Consider the following 23,082-nt stretch of genomic DNA (forward strand, 5'->3'; position numbering starts at 1 on the left):
GTGATATTATTCAGCGGCAGGGACTGTAAGACTAGACAGGATCGAGGGAAAGATGAACGGAGCAAAGTACAGAGAGATCCTTGATGAAAACCTGCTCCAGAGCGCTCAGGACCTCAGACTGGTGTGAAGGTTCACCTTCCAACAGGACAACGACACGAAGCACACAGTTCTTAAAAGCACTGTGACCTTCAGTACCATGCGTTCCCTACACGTTAGGACATAATTACAAATAATTTGGAGACTGCAAATTGACCGCAAGAAGCCCAAACAGATACCTCCTAGCCGTCGAGTTAGCAGCAGTTGCTAAATGTGGGCTAGGAGAGGACGGACAGAGTAACCATTCTACCACGCTCCAGTTCACCACTAGACATTCTTCAGAGGACCAGAGATCCATAAAGGACAAACCGGCCTTCCATCGACGACCAATCTACCGAAGCGCAGCTCAGAGTAAATATTTATTGCATTATCCTTTTTCAAATGGGCGGTTATTTAGAATGCATAAGATTCTGTATTTACGATAGCATAGCTTCTCCCTTTGTTACTCAGTCTTCCCGCTCTTTCACTCAAACCCCTCTCTTTGTGTAACCAGCCGTCGTGTCTGTTCCGTCCACCAGGAACGTTTTCTTTATGACATAATTTGTAATCAATGTATGATCCATTCTGTGTGATTATTTAGGTATTTAGTAAATAAATAATTAAACCAAATTTTGTATTGCTGATTCAACTTGTTAGCCAGGGTTCGTGAAGATAACCAAGAATTTACAACTTTCAGATGAGACTGAATAAAGTGACGATTAAATATTGACTGCTATTGATACAAAATATTACTAGGTCTTTAAGAGTTTATTCGGAAGATAACAGCTCTATAAATATTCTTTCGTGGTGCCCCGACTTTCTAGTTAATTACATTCACCTGATTAGCTTAATCAGGTAATATTAATTACAGATAAATTATTTTATAGAATAGCATGTCATATCACTTAATCCGGCATAGCCAAAGACACGACAGAGCTTTGTATTCTTTTTTATAAATGTGCAAAATGTATTAAAACCTGTTTTTGCTTTGTCATTATGGGGTATTGTGTGTAGATTGATGAGGGGGAAAAAACTATTTAATCCATTTTGGAATAAGGCTGTAACGTAACAAATATTTGGAAAAAGTCAAGGGGTCTGAATACTTTCCGAATGCACTGTAATACCTGTCAAATAACATCCTACAAAGAGGTGTCTTAGAACTCCCTGAGATACTGTAGCTCACCTTCAAAGTCTACATGGCCGTCTCCATTCAGGTCAATGTCCCGTAGGATGTCCTCTAGGTCTCTATGACCAACCTAGTAGAATAGGGAAAGAACCGAGAAAAAGCACTACTCAAATGTAGGCTACAGTGAGACATGATCAGACAGATGCGTGGACAGGTTGAGTGAAAGATGGAAAAACTCAAACAGAAGGACCACTTTTCTTACCTGTTGACCTAAAAGTTTCTTCATTGCTTCTCTGAGTTCCGATGTGCTGATCTGGCCATCACCATTTGTGTCAAACTGAGAGAGAAGGAGAGAATAGAATAATGAATAATGAACTAGTTTATCATGCAGTATTGTATTCTGCTCTTTCCCCAATACCGTCGTCACTCCTATATTACTAATGAGTTCCCCATACACATGAATGCTTCTCCTCACTTAATCAAATTTATTTTAGCTTAAATCTTTCTAGGTTTCTTTCATCCTCTTTGGATTTTGTTCTTTCTTTCTCTCTTTTTTTTTTAATCATCACTATTCCTCTCTCTCTCAGTCTCTTATCCTCACCTCTTTGAAAGCATCCCTTAGCTCCTTGACCCCGATCATATCTGCTGTTTCAGCCAGAAGTTTGGGCCCCATCAACTCCACAAAGTCCTCAAAGTCCACATGTCCTCCCACTGTGTGATGAAGAGTAAACGTAGGTTGAAGGATGTCAGATATAAATTCACAAAACATGTCGCAAAAATACATCTACAGGGACATTTGTACAATGACAGAAATATGCAGCTCTGAAAGAGGAGAGAGAGAGAAAAGACTGGCAAAATTTAAGCTACTGTCGTGTCTACATCATATTCAGTCATCAATTTTCTCCAAGCCCAGATAGTATTTATAGAAGCGAATGTTATGTTCTTTTCAGGGTTAATTGTTAAAGGGATCTACATCAGAGGTATTGGACCTTGAATGTTCAGAGCCTCTGTGTGTAATGGTGTGTGCAAGTGTCTTTTAGTGTGTGTTAGTGGACGGGAACGGGGGTACATAGAGCATGAATTAGAGATTTAGAGAAAGAAGGAAGAAAGAACATAATATGAGAGTGTAACAAAAGAGAGAAGGATAGAGGAAAATGCAAGAGCATAGAAAAAAAGAATGCAAGACCTCCCATATTGCTCCCTTTTATAGACACACATACCGTACGTACGGTTACTCACAGTTCATGTTGATCTGCTGGCTCAGTTCTATCAGCTCCATCTCAGTAGGCATGTAGCCCATGGTTCTCATGCAGTTGCCTAGGTCTTTACAGCCAATGAAGCCATCTTTGTCTTTGTCAAACTCTTTAAAAGCCTCGCGCAACTCTGAGATGAAAGCATAGATGGAGAAAGATCAATTGTGCTTTTTAATCACATTATAAAAACTATCAGTTGGCTTATTGTTTTACTACACTACAATGAGTGTGGTGTTATAATAAACATGACAGGGAGACTGAGAGGTAAGCTTGAAACAGTCCGCAGGCTGAAAATATTCCAAAGGCACTCAACACAAGAATGAGATTTTACCAAGGTCAGGCAGATCCTTTGTTTGTATATCTAAACCAGTGAGAACTGCTCAATGACTGTATATATGAATGGACAAAGCCATTGATCACGTGACACCATTCATTCCTATGTGAAGACTCAATAGCGCATTGAAGCCAAATGAAGTCGGTTAAGATGGCGTCTCATGGAGACACAACATGAGCAGTTTGCGCTACTCAAGGAAGTGACGTTGCAGGTTAGCTCAGTGCTGCCCCCTCTCATTGAGCAACGCAGTTGAAGGCTGACTGGGTTACTGCAGGCTGCCATTAGCAACTAAATTATCCTTATCACTTCCGTGTGCGATTTTAAAATAATTGATTCAAGGACCTACATCTGGTGTATTACACGAAGCTTGACCACGAAGATTGCCATTTCTCCATTCACAATAATGAGGGATCTAACCTTGCCTGCAGTACCGTGGTCAGCCTTGGACTTCGGTGGCTTCAATGAGAGGGGGCAGTTGTTCTCCCCTGGGAATGCTACAGTCCAATATGCAATATGAAAGCTCATTGTAATTCATACTGTTTGCTTCTGTATAATGAAACGTACCATCCATCTCCTCCGGCCTCAGCTCTCTATCCTGCAAAGAATCACAAGTCAGGGTTAGGATCCAGCAAGTGGCATTCTACAAGTGATGGCTCATGACACTACAAAACTCTTCTGTGAGATATCATCAACTTAACAATCGTAATACATCGTAGAGTACTTTTGTTACATGTGCAATCACAGTTTTTTTGTGTTAAATCATGTAATGATGAACCCAAATGCAACTTAGTTTAGAGCATTTGTTTGATGCTTGAGTAGCCCATCTACTTAGCTGAGAGGTGCATGCCAACTTTGAGGGTTGGTGGTGAGTTCTGGGGGAACATAGGATGAAGGAGTTCCATTTGTTCTCTCTTAAGATTAACGTCTAGCCTTTGAATTAGCTCGACCCCACCCCTGTATCCCCCAATAGCATCACAGAACAGAACACATCATCATGACAGGCTATGAACGGTGCCAGTCTACAAAGGAGAGGTCAGTGCACATCTTCCCTTCATGACAATGCCTTGCTACTGAGTCTACTGATCACAGTGAGACTGAGACAGACGAAGACAGATGACCCTGTTGCTGCTCCACAGACTTAGTAATCAGTCTAACATTCCGTCAAGGTAATACTACATGGAACACAACGACTTACATTCTATCAGAGTGGCACAAATGGCAGTGAGTGCTAACACTCACACACAGTCGCACGCGCTCATTTTCACACCAACTGACAAGCATTCTATATGTAGGTTAATGCGGATATTTGGAGTCCATTACCTTCTTCTTTGAGTCCATAAGGAGTGTATTGGTCAACGTGGGTGAAAAAGAAGCAGACAAAGACAAAATGTCTGTATGATTGTGTGTAAGTTTATATGAAAATGTTTGTTTTCTTACGTGTAGCTACAAACTGTAAACGTGTCTCTGCATGCATTATGGGCATGTGTCTGTTTGTGTCTGGACTTACGTACAGCCTGCCGGCTCTCAGCGAAGCCCTTGCGTAGAAAGATGCAGGCAGGCCCCAGTACGTTGTGCATGTTGCCTCCATTCTGAGCCATAGCCACTAGTGGCTCAAGATAGCCCCCCCCAGTCCCCTCCTCACAGGACTGCACTGCTCTGTAGTTCTTCTTCTGGTCCTGGGGTCACAGATATCCAGGGTGTGGGGCCAGGAGATAGAGGCACAGGGGCAGAGACAGGGATACAGACTGTGACTCAGCTTGTGGATGGACAACATGGAGTCAGTCAACAACAAGGGGCTAGATGGTATGAGGGTGGGTGGATGGAAGTGAGGTGGTGGTGGAGAGGCTGAGAACATGTCTGTTAGTCCCTGTGAGTGAGGTCAGAGGTCAGGATAGTAATGGGGCTAGTCAAGGTGTCAGTCATGTGGAAGGAACACAGTCAGGGATTGGGTTCAGTGAACGGGGCAATTAATGCCACCCATCCATCCCAAAGATGTCTCCGTACAGCTGAGGACACTGATATGACTCAGCACACTGCTAGGATTAGATAATCAAAGAGACACAACAGCTAACTAAGACAATCAGCACAATCCAAGAGAGGGCACGCAGGAAGACCCAAAAAAATATCTGCAAGCCATTCTGCTTTTGACATATGCACAGTGTAATAGTGGCACAATGATCCCTGTGTAAGGTACCCAGACAATGATCACACTCATTATTGGTTAAAAATGTAGAGTTCTCAATACATAATTTTGTCTAAATACCATTTAAATACAGGGTTTTATTCACGACAGGAAAGCCACACGCATATAAAAGAGACGGATGGCTTCGTGCTCATTCCAATTAACCATTGTCCCAATGATGGAAAGAATGAAATACATCCAGCCATTACATTATAATGACTAATTTGTCTGTGGACCCGTGGACAGTGACAGGCCACACAACGCACAGACCTAATTACAGACAGAGCCACAGGTTAATTAAATAGGAAGGGAACATCGGCCACCACAAGAAACCTTTAAAAGTAAAAAGAAACAAGGGCCAACCTTTCTGCAGTGTAATGACAGACAAAGAGGAAAGTGACATCAGTGGACAGAGAGGAGCTGTGGTAAGAGACTAGAATGCTGACTGGCTTATGACAGAAAGTGTCACTATACATGGAACACTGAGCAGTCAACTTAAAGTGGAACTGACAGCATTGTTGGCAGAATAGAGGGATGCAGTTTAATGTATGATTCATATCATTCACCGATACATTTCCTGGTAGTCTGAACAATATTGCTATCAGGTTGGTACAATGTTTGCTGCCTCCATTCGGGATGCATTTCAGTTTCAATGTCTCAATATTTTGGTAAAAACTAACAAATGTAACGAAGGCTGGGAATGTAATTTGGTTAGCTAGCAAGAATTTGAACAAATGTTATCCAGTTAGCATATCTCTTGCGTTCGCAAATTCCCTCTGGCTATCTACTCCAATTTCAGAGCACTCTCATCTGAGTGCCAGAGCCCAGAATAACTGATGAATTTACATACGTGCGACACCTGTTGAATATGATCGGTGTCAGTAAACGTAGGCAAAAAAAGTAATAGTAAACGCTATAGATAACATGTTAACAGCCTAACCAACTCTGCTAGGGTGAGTAAAATGGTCAGAGTGAGGTGTTCTCTCATTTGTGTCTGTAAGTAGCTAGCTAGCAAGCTACATCTTTAGCCAGTAAGCTTGGGTGCTTGTTTGGGACAAGCATGCATTGGCAGAAAAGCTGCAGAAGGCTACAATTCCCCATCGTTTATGAGTGCAATTTTGAAGGCCAACTAGCTGAAAAGGTTTGATAAAGTGTTCCTTAGTTAGATTTTATCTCATCTTGCTCTGGCTAGCATTAGTTGTTCATCTTGTTGGTGCATAACTGAGGGAGAGATAGCCTACCTTTTCATGTTGTTTGATCAAAAGACCTGTAAAGTTCCCAAATGTAAGACGACTCCAGTGGTATTTAGATATATGCAGAAATCCATTCAGGTGTATTTTGTGGCATTTGGCGAATGTCTTCTAATGGTCTAAAGTCATGCTGTTGCAACTTCCTGTAAACACACTGTCCAGTTCAAAGTGAATGATGGCAGGCCTGTGTGACAAATGGCTTATTTGCCTACTGTAGCCCTGATTGGCTATGGCTCACCGGTCTGCGTAGACTCCAGTCCTGGACAAGACAAAGTTTTTATTAGGTTTTATTTACTGCAGTGTCTATTAATTGTCCAAACTTACGGCCGCTTTCCCACTCTATAATGCTATAGAATTTTCACAAACGCGGTATTTTACGTAATTCCCAAACATTCTAAGAATTTATGAAAACGTGAAAATGGCCATATCTAAGTGCCTGCCTGTCAGAAAATGTAAAAAAATAAATAAAGTGTCATATTCTTCCTGGGGGTGTATATGAACAGATTTTAATAAGATTTAATGTTGCTAAAATGCTGTCATTTGATCTTTGAGGACAAATGTGAAAAGAGATACATGCCAAGAGTGTGCAAAACTGTCATCAAGGCAAAGGGGAGCTACTTTGAATAATCTAAAATATATTTTGATGTGTTTGTAACGACTTTACTCTTCTTCTGACGAGGAGTAAGAGATATCGGACCAATGTGCAGCGTGGTAAGTGTCCATTTTAATATATAAAACTGAACACAAAAAAAATACTAAATAACAAAGTGAAATGAACAAACGAAAATCGAAACAGTCCCGTATGGTGCAAACACAGACACAGGAAACAACCACCCACAAAACACAAAGGAAAACAGGCTACCTAAATATGGCTCCCAATCAGAGACAACGACTGACACCTGCCTCTGATTGAGAACCATACTAGGCCAAACACATAGAAATAGAACAGAACAAAACATAGAAAAACAACATAGAATGCCCACCCCAACTCACGCTCTGACCAAACTAAAATAAAGACATAAAAAAGGAACTAAGGTCAGAACGTGACAGTACTCCCCCCAAAGGTGCGGACTCCGGCCGCAAAACCTGAACCTATAGGGGAGGGTCTGGGTGGGCATTCACCGCGGTGGCGGCTCTGGAGCGGGACGAGGACCCAACTCCACCATAGTCTCGGCCCACTTCTGTGACACCTTAGGAGCGGCGACCCTCGCCACCAACCCCGGATCGGAGACCCTAGTAGAGGGCGCCTCTGGACTGACGGGCGCCTCTGGACTGGAGGGAGACTCTGGCAGATCCGGACTGGAGGGAGACTCTGGCAGATCCGGACTGGAGGGAGACTCTGGCGGATCCGGACTGGAGGGAGACTCTGGCGGATCCGGACTGGAGGGAGACTCTGGCGGATCCGGACTGGAGGGAGACTCTGGAGGATCCGGACTGGAGGGAGACTCTGGCGGATCCGGACTGGAGACTGGCGGCTCAGGACAGACGGGCGGCTCAGGACAGACGGGCGGCTCTGGCGGCTCAGGACAGACGGGCGGCTCTGGCGGCTCAGGACAGACGGGCGGCTCTGGCGGCTCAGGACAGACGGGCGGCTCTGGCGGCTCAGGACAGACGGGCGGCTCAGGACAGACGGGTGGCTCAGGCGGCTCAGGACAGACGGGCGGCTCAGGACAGACGGGCGGCTCAGGACAGACGGGCGGCTCAGGCGGCTCAGGACAGATGGGCGGCTCAGGCGGCTCAGGACAGACGGGCGGCTCAGGCGGCTCAGGACAGACGGGCGGCTCTGGAGGGTCCGGACTGGAGGGAGGCTCTGGAGCATCCGGACTGGAGGAACACACAGGAGACTTGGTTCTTAGAACAGGCACAGTACTCACCAGGCTGGAGAGATCTACTGGAGGCCTGGTCCTTGGAGCAGGCACAGGATAGACCGGTCCGTGGAGACGCACTGGAGGTCTCGTACTAAGGGCCTGAACAACCCGTCCTGGCTGGATGTTGATTTTAGCCCGGCACTTGCGGGGCGCAGGCACAGGACGCACTGGGCTGTGCAGACCCACGGGAGACACATTGCGTAGGGCTGGTGCCATAAAACACAGACCGAGGAGACGCACTGGAGACACTCTAGCCCGGCCGATACGAGGAGCTGCAATGTAGCGCACCGGGCTACGTATGCACACTGGGGACACCGTGCACTTCACCGCGTAACACGGTGCCTGCCCGGTCACTCTCTCTCCACGGTAAGCACGGGGAGTTGGCTCAGGTCTCCTACCTGACTTAGCCACACACCCCGTGTGCCCCCCCAAGAAATGTTTGGGTCTGCCTCTCGTCCCAGCCGCGCTGCCGTGCTGCCTCGTCATACCACCGCCACTCAGCTTTCGCTGCCTCCAGCTCTGCCTTGGGACGGCGATATTCCCCAGCCTGTGCCCAGGGTCCTTCTCCGTCCAGAATCTCCTCCCATGTCCATGAGTCCAGAGATTTCTGCTGCTGCCCGATACCACGCTGCTTGGTCATTTTTTGGTGGGTGGTTCTGTAACGACTTTCCTCTTCTTCTGACAAGGAGTAAGAGATATCGGACCAATGTGCAGCGTGGTAAGTGTCCATTTTAATATATAAAACTGAACACAAAAAAATTACTAAATAACAAAGTGAAATGAACAAACCAAAATCGAAACAGTCCCGTACGGTACAGACACAGGAAACAACCACCCACAAAACACAAAGGAAAACAGACTACCTAAATATGGCTCCCAATCAGAGACAACGACTGACACCTGCCTCTGATTGAGAACCATACTAGGCCAAACACATAGAAATAGAACAACAGAACAAAACATAGAAAAACAACATAGAATGCCCACCCCAACTCACGCTCTGACCAAACTAAAATAAAGACATAAAAAAGGAACTAAGGTCAGAACGTGACAGTTTAACATTTTTTGGGTTACTACATGATTCCATATGTGTTATTTCATAGTTTTGATATCTTGACAATTATTTTACAATGTAGAAAATAGTACAAATAAAGAAAAACCCTTGAATGAGTAGGTGTGTCCAAACTTTGGTAAATTGACTGGTAAATTACTGTATCTCTATATTCAGGAAACTAGGCGTATGAATTTGTTCTTAACTGACTTGCCTAGTTAAAAAATAGGTTCAATGAAGGCTTTTGTCTATTTCAGCTGGTCAGTCTGTGTTGGTAATCCTGTTGAACGCGGCTTTTTTAAATGTAGCTGCATAAGTGTTACTCTCCACTTTCTGGAGGATCGAGTTTTGAAATCAGTGGAAATAGAGTACGATAGCTAAAGAGATGGGAAAACACCTGGTTCCAGATTATGTCTTCAAACTAAGGACATTTGTGGCATGGATCGGTGACAGGGAGACGCGTCCATCATGCATGATGACGTATACGGGTAAGATAGTCTAGCTAGCTACATTTTCAGATATTACACGTTTCTAATTTTGACAGAAAGTGGTTTCATTTCAAGCTAAAGTGTACTGTTAGCTAGCGTTAGCTGCCTGGCTCCCTAGCTAACGTTAGGTGGCTGGCTCATAAGCTAACGTGATGTGATGTGTGTGATCTTACACGTTGTTTACCTAACTAGGTTCCTTGTTTACCTAGATAGCTAGCTACATGTCTTAAGATAAAGTGTCGAACACCCGTTGACTATGGCCAGTGTCAGTAAACGTCGGCAAAAAAACAATGAAATTGTTGTAAGCAGAGCTGGTTAGGCTGTTTTCATGTTATCCAGAGGTAAACAAATCATCGGCCAGAGCGTCAAGCGTGCGCATTGAATGCAACAAGATGGATGGGGCTAAAGCTGGGTGTGAACGATGCTGAATGGGTGTAGACGAAGAAGAGCTCTCTCACCGAAACACTAAAATGCCATTTTCTCAAAAGTGAGTTTACAAGTTTATCAACTTTCAAAGCAGAATTATTTTCCCATTGTTCCTCAAATGCAGTGTATGATATACCATTTTGTAGCTCTGAGTCTCTACTTTTATCCAATGTAAAAATAAAAAATTAAGAAATTCAAATTTTGCTCCATATGACCGAATCCAGATGGTGAGTCACCTGTCTCCTTCCATTGTTTGTTTCCCCCCAAAATTGCCTTTCTCTTCAGCTAGAGAGCTCTTTATGGGAGGATCCTAATTGCACACTCAAAACCCATTGGAAGAGAAAGTGGAGTTTTGAGAATAAGGAGTGAGGACACGAGGAGTATGCATTTGAGATTCTCCCCATCTATCCCTGCCCATTTTCCAGACGACCCCCACACACACACTGCATTTGCTCTCCAATGTACATGACCTTCACACTCCATCTGTTACAGTGGCATTTCCAGCGCCAGCTCCTGCCCTGCTACAGTGCAGTGCACCACATCAGCAAGTGATGCACGAAGCAGTGCTGATTATCTGAAGGTCCAGTGTGTCACCAAAATCACTACTAATGTGGAGACGTGTTTTTTTTAATGTATTACATTGAAATGAGAGCTAAAACAATATTCTAATGTGAGAAGCAGTCAAGCAGTAACTTCCCTAGCTACCAGATGCCTTCAACAGTTGCTTGTCATATTGTACTGTACACGCTCAAGGATGTACAGCTGCTGAAGGGGATGAATCTCACTGATGCGTGGTGAAGCAATGCTCCCACTGAACATGAAATCATGTCTTTACTGTGCAGTTACTAGATAGCTAAAGAGCTATGGCTGTCATTGTTGATCCTTCTGTTAAATCACTGAATTATTCTTGTACATGGACTAATCATATACTACTGGCAGATAATGTAAAAATCCCTTCACGATAAGTCCAATATATCCATTCTATTGTCCATTTATAGTACAATGAACATCAACTGGTTGGAAACCCAACCTGCGTTGCGCGAACACAAGGCGTCTGTTAAGATCAGGCTAAAATCCATCATGCTCCTGCAGGCATGGTTCAAGACTATAGCGCCACCTGTTGGTTTGTCTGTGCCACTTAATCCCCTCTGAAGAGGTGAAGTGGTGATGCTTTGACTCGTGTGGTTGATCATGACAGGAGCCTGCTTATTGACACCACTCATCCTAGCTAGCGGGTTCAAGAACAACACAAGACACTGTCTACTACACTAAGGACTCCCACACAGTCACTCCAGCACAACTGTTATATTTACATCTATGACAAATAAATATGTAAAAACAGTCACAATATAGTCCTAATGCGTGGTAGAGTTCATATAGTCCATGTACAAATATACTGTCGTCTTCCTGTCCACAAAATATTTCAAGCTTCACAGTCAGTATTCTACACTGGTCAGCTGACTATTTTAGTCCTTGAGGTTCAGTGGGGTGGATGAGACCATAGCATGAGACACTAGGTTGTCCTGTCTCCTCTAATATTCACAACTAGTCTGTAACAGCGAGAGCACAGCTCCTCAGACCAGAAGACTGACAGAGATGCCCCACAGTCAATACAAACAAAATCCATGTCCAGTGTGGTCCAATAGCCTCCAGTCAAGTTAAGGACAGATAGTGAGACAGACATGCACCACAGACAGTCAGGGGTTCAGGTGGTCCACAGCCAGAACACAGTACACAAAACCTTACCTTCTTGGAGAAGTGAGATTTGACCGAGTTCCCCATGGTAAAGTCCCTCTCGGTGTGTGTTGTGTCTCTAACTGTGTCTGTGTTAGTATGTCTGTGTGGTGTGTGTGCATGTGTATGCGTGTGTGTTTGCATGTGCATGTGTTTCTATGCATGCATGGGATAAAGAGAAAGGGGGTTCAGTGGGTCACAAACTAAGACAAGAGGGAATTTAGGGGGAGAGAGAGACACAGAGAGAAAGAAAGAGCGGGAAAGTGAGGTTGCACAAGATCCACAGAAGACCTAGAGGGAAGGACACTGGGAGTCACGGTGAGAGAGGTAGAGAGGGAAGAGGGGAGGTAAACTGAAATGGAGGAAAGCAAAGAAATGCAACAAAGAATGAAAGGTCAGAGAGACAAAGACATGAGGGAGAGGATGCAGGCATGCGTGTCTTAGCGAGATGCAAGCGCTCAAAGTAGAAAATGCAAGATTGCTTATTCATTAGCTCACCATCCTCTCTCTCCCTCAGCCTCTCTCTCTTTTTCTCCCTCCCTCTCTCATCTCTCCCTTACTCTGTTGCACAGTTTCAAACCATCTCTACAAAGAGAGAGAGTGACAAAGAAGCTTGTTTGGACAAGCATATTACCTTCCCCCGAGCAAGATACTGGAGACACTAATCCAAACACACACGCGCACATACACTCGATTAAACACACTCACGGATGTGGGGCTGTGGAGCTAAAAATATAACACACCCTCTCTCTCTCTTCCTCCTCTCTTTTTCCCTCCCTCTCTCCCTCCTCTGTCTCCCCTCCTCTCTCCCCCTCTCTCGCTCTCTCCTCCTCTCTCCCCCCTCTCTCTCCGCTCCTCTCTCTCCCCCTCTCTCCTCCCTCCTCTCTCTTACACACGTATGCACATACACAGAAGAGTACGTTCCTCACAAAGTAATTTTAAGCTAGAAGGGACAGTATTGAGATCAAAGCTCTACAAAATACACAATAATTGAACATAAAAGGCATGTGGATGATGGACCACACACACACACACATGCATACGTGTACAACACACACCACAAATCACTGCACACTAGTTATATATCTACAGGGTTCTGAGCATTTAGGCAATAAGCACCACATGTATGCTGATAGCAATCTCTGCAATCACCTGCAGTGGCTGCCACTGGTCAATCGTTTCCCATAGTTACACACACCAAGGTCGTTTCTCTCATCTATCCTCTACCTCTTTTATTCATTTATTCTCTGTCTGCCTCTCTGTTCTACTCCTGATGATTCATCCAGTCTCTCACCGGAGGCTCATTGTGAACATCAGAACACATCAGAACACATCAGAAATCAGACACAGGAGCCGTTGGCTCTCAAATGTCAGCCCAGTGTGTGCACAGGCATAACACACACACACACACACACAAACCTGTTTATGTGCCAATTCACATAAACAATAACGCTCACTGTGTTCACCTCCTGATATACACTCATCCATACAACATCCCTCTATATGTTCCTTTCATAACAAGGCACAGTCAGCACACAAAGGAAAGCATGCATTAGTATTTCCATACACACATTCACACACATGCAGACACATACAGTTTGCCAAGGGAGAGACATGCCACTAATTCTAAGAAGAAATTTGATGTTAATAATTGCTTTTGCAGTTTAATGAAGATTTGAGGTCAAAGATAATCCCATTTGATCGAGTGCCATCTAGTGAGCTAAATGAGTTGGGAGAGGAGACTGGACTGGTAGGGCTGGTAGCATCATCTTTCATGATTCTGCCATGGCATGTCTTTTTTCTCATTCCATGTATGCACTATACTACAGTACTGTATGTGAGTGTGGGTTCATTCTGTAACCTCCATATGATGATGAATATATCTGCCTTACAGTCCATTTTTTGTTCCTCATCCAATTGCCTATAATTATTACCGTATTATAATGCTACCTTAATATTCACATCAATATTCACAAATCAGATACAGATGTTCTTCAGAGATATTACATTAATAATATACTTTATACCTTATATTTTAGTTTCATCTGGGGTAGATATTGAAGAATGGATAACCCGTATGTCTGGCTCCATATGGAGGAGAGCAGAGCCTGAGAAACAAGTTGATTTGGGATGATGACCTTATAGCATCTGTATGTGAAAATCACCCGAGGAGGATTCAGTCAGTGACCTGTAAACAGCCCAAGTACGGAGAGATTATGGTGACGACACACCATATCAACCCCTGAGTTGAAATAACAGCCTTTTTAATTAAAGTCTGAAAAATGTAGTAGGTTAAATAGGTTGTGATTTTTATGGCAATGAAAGTATAATCTTTCATTTGAAACTAATTTATTCCATGCTAGGAATAGTTACAGTGGAGCAAAAAAGTATTTAGTCAGCCACCAATTGTGCATGTTCTCCCACTTAAAAAGATGAGAGAGGCCTGTAATTTTCATCATAGGTACACTTCAACTATGACAGACAAAATGAGGAAAAAAAATCCAGACAATCACATTGTAGAATTTTTAATGAATTTATTTGCAAATTATGGTGGAAAATAAGTATTTGGTCACCTACAAACAAGCAAGATTTCTGGCTCTCACAGACCTGTAACTTCTTCTTTAAGAGGCTCCTCTGTCCTCCACTCGTTACCTGTATTTATGGCACCTGTTTGAACTTGTTATCAGTATAAAAGACACCTGTCCACAACCTCAAACAGTCACACTCCAAACTCCACTATGGCCAAGACCAAAGAGCTGTCAAAGGACACCAGAAACAAAATTGTAGACCTGCACCAGGCTGGGAAGACTGAATCTGCAATAGGTAAGCAGCTTGGTTTGAAGAAATCAACTGTGGGAGCAATTATTAGGAAATGGAAGACATACAAGACCACTGATAATCTCCCTCGATCTGGGGCTCCACGCAAGATCTCACCCAGTGGGGTCAAAATGATCACAAGAACGGTGAGCAAAAATCCCAGAACCACACGGGGGGACCTAGTGAATGACCTGCAGAGAGCTGGGACCAAAGTAACAAAGCCTACCATCAGTAACACACTACGCCGCCAGGGACTCAAATCCTGCAGTGCCAGACGTGTCCCCCTGCTTAAGCCAGTACATGTCCAGGCCCGTCTGAAGTTTGCTAGAGAGCATTTGGATGATCCAGAAGAAGATTGGGAGAATGTCATATGGTCAGATGAAACCAAAATAGAACTTTTTGGTAAAAACTCAACTCGTCGTGTTTGGAGGACAAAGAATGCTAGGTTGCATCCAGAGAACACCATACCTACTGTGAAGCATGGGGGTGGAAACATCATGCTTTGGGGCTGTTTTTCTGCAAAGGGACCAGGACGACTGATCCGTGTAAAGGAAAGAATGAATGGGGCCATGTATCGTGAGATTTTGAGTGAAAACCAGCAAGGGCATTGAAGATGAAACGTGGCTGGGTCTTTCAGCATGACAATGATCCCAAACACACCGCCCGGGCAATGAAGGAGTGGCTTCATAAGAAGCATTTCAAGGTCCTGGAGTGGCCTAGCCAGTCTCCAGATCTCAACCCCATAGAAAATCTTTGGAGGGAGTTGAAAGTCCGTGTTGCCCAGCAACAGCCCCAAAACATCACTGCTCTAGAGGAGATCTGCATGGAGGAATGGGCCAAAATACCAGCACCAGTGTGTGAAAACCTTGTGAAGACTTACAGAAAACGTTTGACCTCTGTCATGGCCAACAAAGGGTATATAACAAAGTATTGAGATAAACTTTTGTTATTGACCAAATACTTATTTTCCACCATAATTTGCAAATAAATTCATAAAAAATCCTACAATGTGATTTTCTGGATTTGTTTTTCTCATTTTGTCTGTCATAGTTGAAGTGTACCTATGATGAAAATTACAGGCCTCTCTCATATTTTTAAGTGGGAGAACTTGCACAATTGGTGGCTGACTAATTACTTTTTTGCCCCACTGTAAGTGAGAAGCTCATGAAAAGATTTCTCCTTTTTTTAAAGGAGAATGGATGGGGAGTAGTTTGCTGTCAACATTTCAAATAGCATAGCACATAGTATCATGATACAACCTTAGCCAATATTACTATTCTCTTCTTTTGCCTCTTGCCTCTGTGTCCCCTTTCACTCTCTCTCCTTTCCCTGTCTCACTGTTTCCCTGTCTCCCTGATTTCCTCTTCCAGTGGCTACGGACAGCCTCAGGTTCCCATGAATATTCATCATTATCACTCACACACATAAACACACACTTGCACGCACATGCGCACATGTGCACAGACACACACGTCTTTACACAGTCTCCTGAATTTCACGGTCTAATCCTTCACATTTCAATGGAGATTTAACTGAATAGTGAAAATGTCTACCTCCTTCACAACCATCCATTAACGGACTGTATAAATACCCATCTGTGGCTATAAATAGTCTTTGGGCTATAAACATATTAAAGACTGAAATTACAGTTGATACGACAGTACTTATACATGTATCATGGCAGCTTATCCACACCTCCTTTTCCCTTCCCATTACCACCCAGTCCTTTCATTTTTCTCTCTCTTTCCCGTCATCCATGCTCTCTTTCTTTCCCGTCATCCATGCTCTCTCTCCATTTTCTCTGCCCCCTCTTTCCCTTTCAGACCTCATCAAGGTCAGTATGACCTGGCAGGAGAGAGGGAGGGAGAGATGGAGAGGAAGACAGGGAATGATGGAGCGAGGGTCAGAGAACTAATAAAAAAGGGAAAGGAATGAGACTGACAAAGGAGAGAGGGACACACACAGAGAGAGAGAGATGACATTTGAAATGTCTCTATTCCTTTAGAACTTTGGGAGTGTAATGTTTACTGTTCTTTTTTTTGAGAGAGAGAGAGAAAGTGGGGGGGGGTCCATAGAGTGAAAGAGGAAATTATTCAGTGGAAGAGTGACAAGGGAAGGTAGGGAGGAGGGAGTATACCACCAGCAGGAAAATGAGGCTTCAGCTGTGCTTTTACCGGAGAGGTTTCCTTGCATTATCTCCAGAGCTGTCAAATGCTCTGTGACCAGGGAGCTGAAGGGGAAAAATATAGTTCTGTGTTTTCCTTACATAACCTAGGTCTGTTAGCATGACTGCCTTCCCACATAGCTCAGATTCTTCCTCCTATTTATCCAATTCCTTCACTCTTTAAATCCCTGTCACCCCTGTGGCTGCTCGTATGACACACAGAGGTTGGGTTTGCGAACTGTGAATTTGCTAATGTGGGATTGGCAGGATCATTACCCTAACACACACACACACACACACATCATTATCACACACACACACACATCATTATCACACACACAGTTTATTAATGAGTGTAACTTATCTCAAGCTGGGTAAACTGGATAAGAACCGACACAGCCTGTTATCAAATACTGATGTACACATAAATTAAGAGTTTATTTCCAAAATGCTATAGCCACCTACTTTTCACTTGTTTTTTCATCAGAAATTATTGCTTATGGGTACCTTCATGTGTGTGTAAAATATTACTGTTCTCAGATTTTTTATTCATAGATTTCAGATGTTTATGAACATTTTTATTTTTTTGCAAAACCCTATACTGTATTTACATTGTTTCACTGGAATGGAATGTTCGAATCCTGTATATTTGACTGTAATATGTGGTTGTCTCACCTAGCTATCTTAAGATGAATGCACTAACTGTAAGTTGCTCTGGATAAGAGCATCTGCTAAATGACACAAATATCAAATGTAACTGTTTTACATACAGATCTCATATTCCTGTATTTAATTATTATTTTTGAACATTTTTGAAATATTGATTTCACAAATGATAAGTTTGTATAGTTCTTTATTGAAAATGTAGCTATTTGTTACAATTGACTGTGTAAAACCTAGCAGTACTACTTATTTCTCTGAGAGTGAGGCAGATAAATAGCATCAAGTGATAGATTTTAAACAAATGCACTACATGACCAAAAGTATGTGGACACCTGGACATCTCATTCCAAAAGCATGGGCATTAATTGGCACCCCCCCCTTTGCTGCTATAACAGCCTTCACTCTTCTGGGAAGGCGTTCCACTAGATGTTGGAACATTGCTGCGAGGACTTGCTTCCATTCAGCCACAAGAGCATTAGTGAAGTCGGGCACTGTCGGTGTTCCATTTCATCCCAAAGGTGTTTGATGGTGTTATGGCCAGGGCTCTGTGCAGGCCAGTCAAGTTCTTCCACACCAATCTCAACAAACAATTTCTGTATCGACCTAGCTTTGTGCATGGGGGCATTGTCATGCTGAAACAGGAAAGGGCCTTCCCCAAAATGTTGCCACAAAGTTGGAAGCACAAAATTGTCTAGAATGTCATTGTATGCTTTAGCGTTAAGATTCACTGGAACTAAGAGGCCTAGCCCGAACGATGAAAAACAGCCCCAGACCATTATTCCTCCTTCACCAAACTTTACAGTTGGCAGTATGCTTACGGGCAGGTAGCGTTCTCCTGGCATCTGCCAAACCCATATTCGTCTGTCAGACTGCCAGATGGTGAAGCATGAAGCATCATTCCAAAGAATGCGTTTCCACTACTCCAGAGTCCAATGGCGGCGAGCTTTACACTACTCCAGCCGACGCTTGGCATTGCATGTGGTGATCTTAGGCTTGTGTGTGGCTGCTCGGCCATGGAAACCCATTTCATGAAGCTCCTGACGAACAGTTCTTGTGCTGGACATTGCTTCCAACGGATGTGACTAAAATAGCCGAATCCACTAATTTGAACGGGTGTCAACATACTTTTGTATATATAGTGGACATGTCTGTCATTGAAGAACGCCATGCCATGATTAGATAGTGTGTGTGTTTTTTACCAACATTTCTCTTTTATTTCATTTTATTCAGTTACCATACAACTGCAACAAAGATAGCTCAGATGTGCCAATGCCTTTTGAATTTTGTACCCAAATTTCTGAAAATGGATGTATAGCATTTTGGAATGAAACTCTTTAAAAATACCACTTTTAATACATTGAATAAGCTGTGTGTTTTAGGGTTTTGAGTTATAGTTTATAGTAATACAAATGCTTGACACACATTGAATCTTACAAACAGACACACACTCTCTGATTTACAGTACATATTGTGAGCAGCCACCATCATCTGGTGGTGTCATCTCAGAGGTGATTAGGCATTGGTGAAAAACAATCATCCATTTACTTCTCTGCCCAGACTTCCAAAGAATATTTTTCTTTCCTCAGAAGTGGTAGCTTAACTTCTTTGGGAACGGGGGGCAGTATTGAGTAGCTTAGATGAATAAGGTGCCCCGAGTAAACTGCCTGTTACTCAGGCCCAGAAGCTGGTATATGCATATAATTAGTAGATTTGGATAGAAAACACTCTAAAGTTTCCAAAACTGTTAAAATAATGTCTGTGAGTATAACCAAACTCATATGGCAGGCAAAAACCTGAGAAAAATGCAACCAGGAAGTGGGAAATCTGAGGTTTGTAGTTTTTCAAGTGATTGCCTATCCAAAATCCAGTATAAATTGGGTCTGATTGCACTTCCTAATGCTTCCAGGAGATGTCAACAGTCTTCAGAAAGTTGTTTCAGGCTTCTATTGTGAAAGGGGAGCGAATAAGAGCTGTTTCAACAAGTGGTCAGGCTGAAAGCCTTTAGTTTAGTCTCGCGCGTGGCCGTGAGCGCGAAGGTCGTTCCCTTTCCTTTCTATTGACAACGGAATTGTCCGGTTGGAATATTATTGATGATTTATGATAAAAACATCCTAAAGATTGATTATATACATCGTTTGACATGTTTCTACAAACTTTAATGGAACTTTTTTGACTTTTCGTCTGGACTTAGTGCCTGCGCTTTGTGCATTTGGATTAGTGAACTAAACGCGCGAACATAAAGGAGGTATTTGGACATAAAGATGGACTTTATCGAACAAAACAAACATTTATTGTAGAACTGCGATTCCTGGGAGTGCATTCCGATGAAGATCATCAAAGGTAAGTGAATATTTATAATGCTATTTCTGACTTTTGTTGACTCCACAACTTGACTCCCGATGTATGGCTTGTTTTGGTGCCTGAGCGCTGTACTCAGATTATCGCATGGTGTGCTTTCGCCGTAAAGCTTTTTTGAAATCTGACACAGCGGTTGCATTAAAGAGAAGTTTATCTTTAATCCTATGTATAACACTTGTATCTTTCATCAACGTTTATGATGAGTATTTCTATAAATTGATGTGGCTCTCTGCAAATTCACTGGATGTTTTGGAAGCAAAACATTACTGAACATAACACGCCAATGTAAACTGAGATTTTTGGATATAAATATGAACTTTATCGAACAAAACATACATGTATTGTGTAACATGAAGTCATATGAGTGCCATCTGATGAAGATCATCAAAGGTTAGTGATTAATTTTATCTCTATTTCTGCTTTTTGTGACTCCTCTCTTTGGCTGGAAAATGGCTGTATGTTTTTTTGTGACTAGGCGCTGACCTAACATAATCGCATGGTATGCTTTCGCCGTAAAGCCTTTTTGAAATCAGACACTGTGGATTAACAAGAAGTTTATCTTTAAAATGGTGTATAATACTTGTATGTTTGAGAAATTTTAATTATGAGATTTCTGTTGATTGAATTTGGCGCCCTGCAATTTCACTGGCTGTTGTCAAATCGATCCCGTTAACGGGATTTGATCCTTATGAAGAAGTCAGGGTCGCAACTTTGGTTTTCGAAATGGAAGGAACATAATATATATGTATATATTTTTTAAACACTCCAAACAGCCTACCCGACTGCTCGGAGGTGTCCGCATGGTCCTTCAGCACACCGTTGCCTTGTTTTGTATCACATTCCAATGATACAACTGGGGGGACAAAAATGCAATTTCAGAATTTGGAGGGGACATGTCCCCCCCGTCCCCAGTGAAGGTTGCGCCCCTGAATAAAGTACTCAATACAACAGTGAAAGCTGTGAATAGACTGCTGTAACCTGGATTGGTCTATAAATGGAAAGAGTTGGAAATTGTAGCCTACATACAATAATTAAAGTATGACTACATTGACAATGCGCAGACTGCTATGTATGACACAGATGAATAGAAAATATGAAAGCAGTTATGTTTGTGATAATTATGATCCCTGTGAATTGAGTGTATGACCCACTGGGCACAGACGTCAATTCAACGTCTATTCCACATAGGTTCATTGAAATGACGTGGAAACAACGTTGATTCAACCAGTGTGTGCCCAGTGGGGAGTGTAATGATGAGTATGGAGAGTATAGTGTAATGATGTTATCATTCATAACTGACCAAAATTAGTGTTGTTTTATTTATATCTATGCATGAATTCATACGTCTAGACAGGGATATTGTATTTATATCAGGATTTTCCTTTATTGATAGCAATCATTCATTGTTAAACACTCATTATTTTCATGTCCAATTCTCACAATGCCCCCTCCTCATCACTTTCCTCATAACGCCCCCTCCTCATCACTTTCCTCATAACGCACCCCTCCTCATCACTTTCCTCATAACGCACCCCTCCTCATCCCTTTACTCAAAACGCATCCCTCCTCATCCCTTTACTCATAATGCCCACCTCCTCATCCCTTTACTCATAATGCCCACCAACTATTCCCTTTCCTCATAATGCCCCCCTCATTCCTTTCCTCATAATGCCCCCCTCATCCCTTTCCTCATAACGCTCCCCTCCTCATCACTTTCCTCAATGCCCCCTCATCCATTTACTATTTTAAATGTTTTAATTTTAATTTTATTTAACCGTTATTTAACTAGGCAAGTCAGTTAAGAACAAATTCTTATTTAGATGACAGCCTACCCCAGCCAAACCCGGACGACGCTGGGCCAATTGTGCGCCGCCCTATGGGATTCCCAATCATGGCCGGTTGTGATACAGCCTGGAACGTGCCCCTCATCCCTTTCCTCACAACGCCCTCCTCCTCATCACTTTCCTCATAACACCCCCCTCCTCATCCCTTTCCTCATAATGCCCCCTCATCCCTTTCCTCAAAACGCCCCCTCCTCATCACTTTCTTCATAATGCCCCCCTCATCACTTTCTTCATAATGCCCCCCTCCTCATCCCTTTCTTCATAATGCCCCCCTCCTCATCCCTTTCCTCATAATGCCCCCATCCTCATCCCTTTCCTCAAAACACCCCCTCATCATCCCTTTCTTCATAATGCCCCCCTCCTCATCCCTTTTCTCATAATGCCCCCTCCTCATCCCTTTCCTCATAATGCCCCCTCATCCCTTTCCTCAAAACGCCCCCTCATCACTTTCTTCATAATGCCCCCTCCTCATCGCTTTACTCATAATGCCCCACTCCTCATCACTTTCTTCATAATGCCCCCCTCCTCATCCCTTTCCTCATATTGCCCCCTCCTCATCCCTTTCCTCATAATGCCCTCCTCCTCATCCCTTTCCTTAAAACACCCCCTCCTCATCACTTTCCTGATAATGCCCCCTCCTCATCCCTTTACTCATAATGCCCCCCTCCTCATCCCATTTCTCATAATGCCCCCCTCCTCATAACGTCCCCCTCCTCATCCCCTTTCTCATAATGCCCCCCTCCTTAAAACTTTCCTCATAACACCCCCCCCCCCCCCGCAGCCCTTTTCTCACAATGCCCCCCTCCTCATCCCTTTACTCATAATGCCCCCTTCTCATCCCTTTACTCATAATGCCCCCCTCCTCATCACTTTCCTCATAACGCCCTCCTCCTCATCCCTTTCCTCATAACGTCCTCCTCCTCAACACTTTCCTCAAAACGCCCCCTCCTCATCACTTTCTTCATAATGCCCCCCTCCTCATCCCATTTCTCATAATGCCCCCCTCCTCATCACTTTCCTCATAACGTCCCCCTCCTCATCCCCTTTCTCATAATGGCCCCCTCCTTAAAACTTTCCTCATAACACACCCCCCCCCCCCCCCCCCCCGCAGCCCTTTTCTCATAATGCCCCCCTCCTCATCCCTTTACTCATAATGCCCCCTTCTCATCCCTTTACTCATAATGCCCCCCTCCTCATCACTTTCCTCATAACGCCCTCCTCCTCATCCCTTTCCTCATAACGCCCCCCTCCTCATCCCGTTCCTCAAAACGCCCCCTCCTCATCACTTTCTTCATAATGCCCCCCTCATCACTTTACTCATAATGCCCCCCTCCTCATCCCATTTCTCATAATGCCCCCCTCCTCATCACTTTCCTCATAACGTCCCCCTCCTCATCCCCTTTCTCATAATGCCCCCTCCTCATCCCTTTCCTCATAATGCGCCCTCAT

The 23,082-nt window shown here is 43.5% G+C and overlaps 1 protein-coding gene across 9 annotated transcripts in view; it reads right to left on the reverse strand.

The window, feature by feature from the left end:
* The window catches only part of cabp1b (calcium binding protein 1b), a 31,298-nt gene that overhangs the window by 3,361 nt on the left and 4,855 nt on the right, over positions 1-23,082 (reverse strand). Inside the window, exons 1-7 of one of the 9 annotated variants that reach the window (XM_071336137.1) lie at positions 12,422-12,488; positions 4,300-4,464; positions 3,353-3,383; positions 2,441-2,584; positions 1,803-1,912; positions 1,464-1,538; positions 1,259-1,331 (exon numbers count right to left, since the gene is read on the reverse strand). In XM_071336137.1, the coding sequence (XP_071192238.1) occupies positions 1,259-1,331; positions 1,464-1,538; positions 1,803-1,912; positions 2,441-2,584; positions 3,353-3,383; positions 4,300-4,386 (520 nt within the window). In that variant the 5' untranslated portion in view covers positions 4,387-4,464; positions 12,422-12,488. Of the gene's footprint in view, positions 1-1,258; positions 1,332-1,463; positions 1,539-1,802; positions 1,913-2,440; positions 2,585-3,352; positions 3,384-4,108; positions 4,271-4,295; positions 4,465-6,211; positions 6,456-11,799; positions 12,227-12,421; positions 12,489-23,082 lie in introns of those variants that run through there. The other 8 variants (XM_071336168.1, XM_071336162.1, XM_071336128.1 and 5 more) reach the window with 8 other exon arrangements.

This window comes from Salvelinus alpinus, chromosome 1 (genome assembly GCF_045679555.1).
Source record: "Salvelinus alpinus chromosome 1, SLU_Salpinus.1, whole genome shotgun sequence".
NCBI lineage: Eukaryota > Metazoa > Chordata > Actinopteri > Salmoniformes > Salmonidae > Salvelinus > Salvelinus alpinus.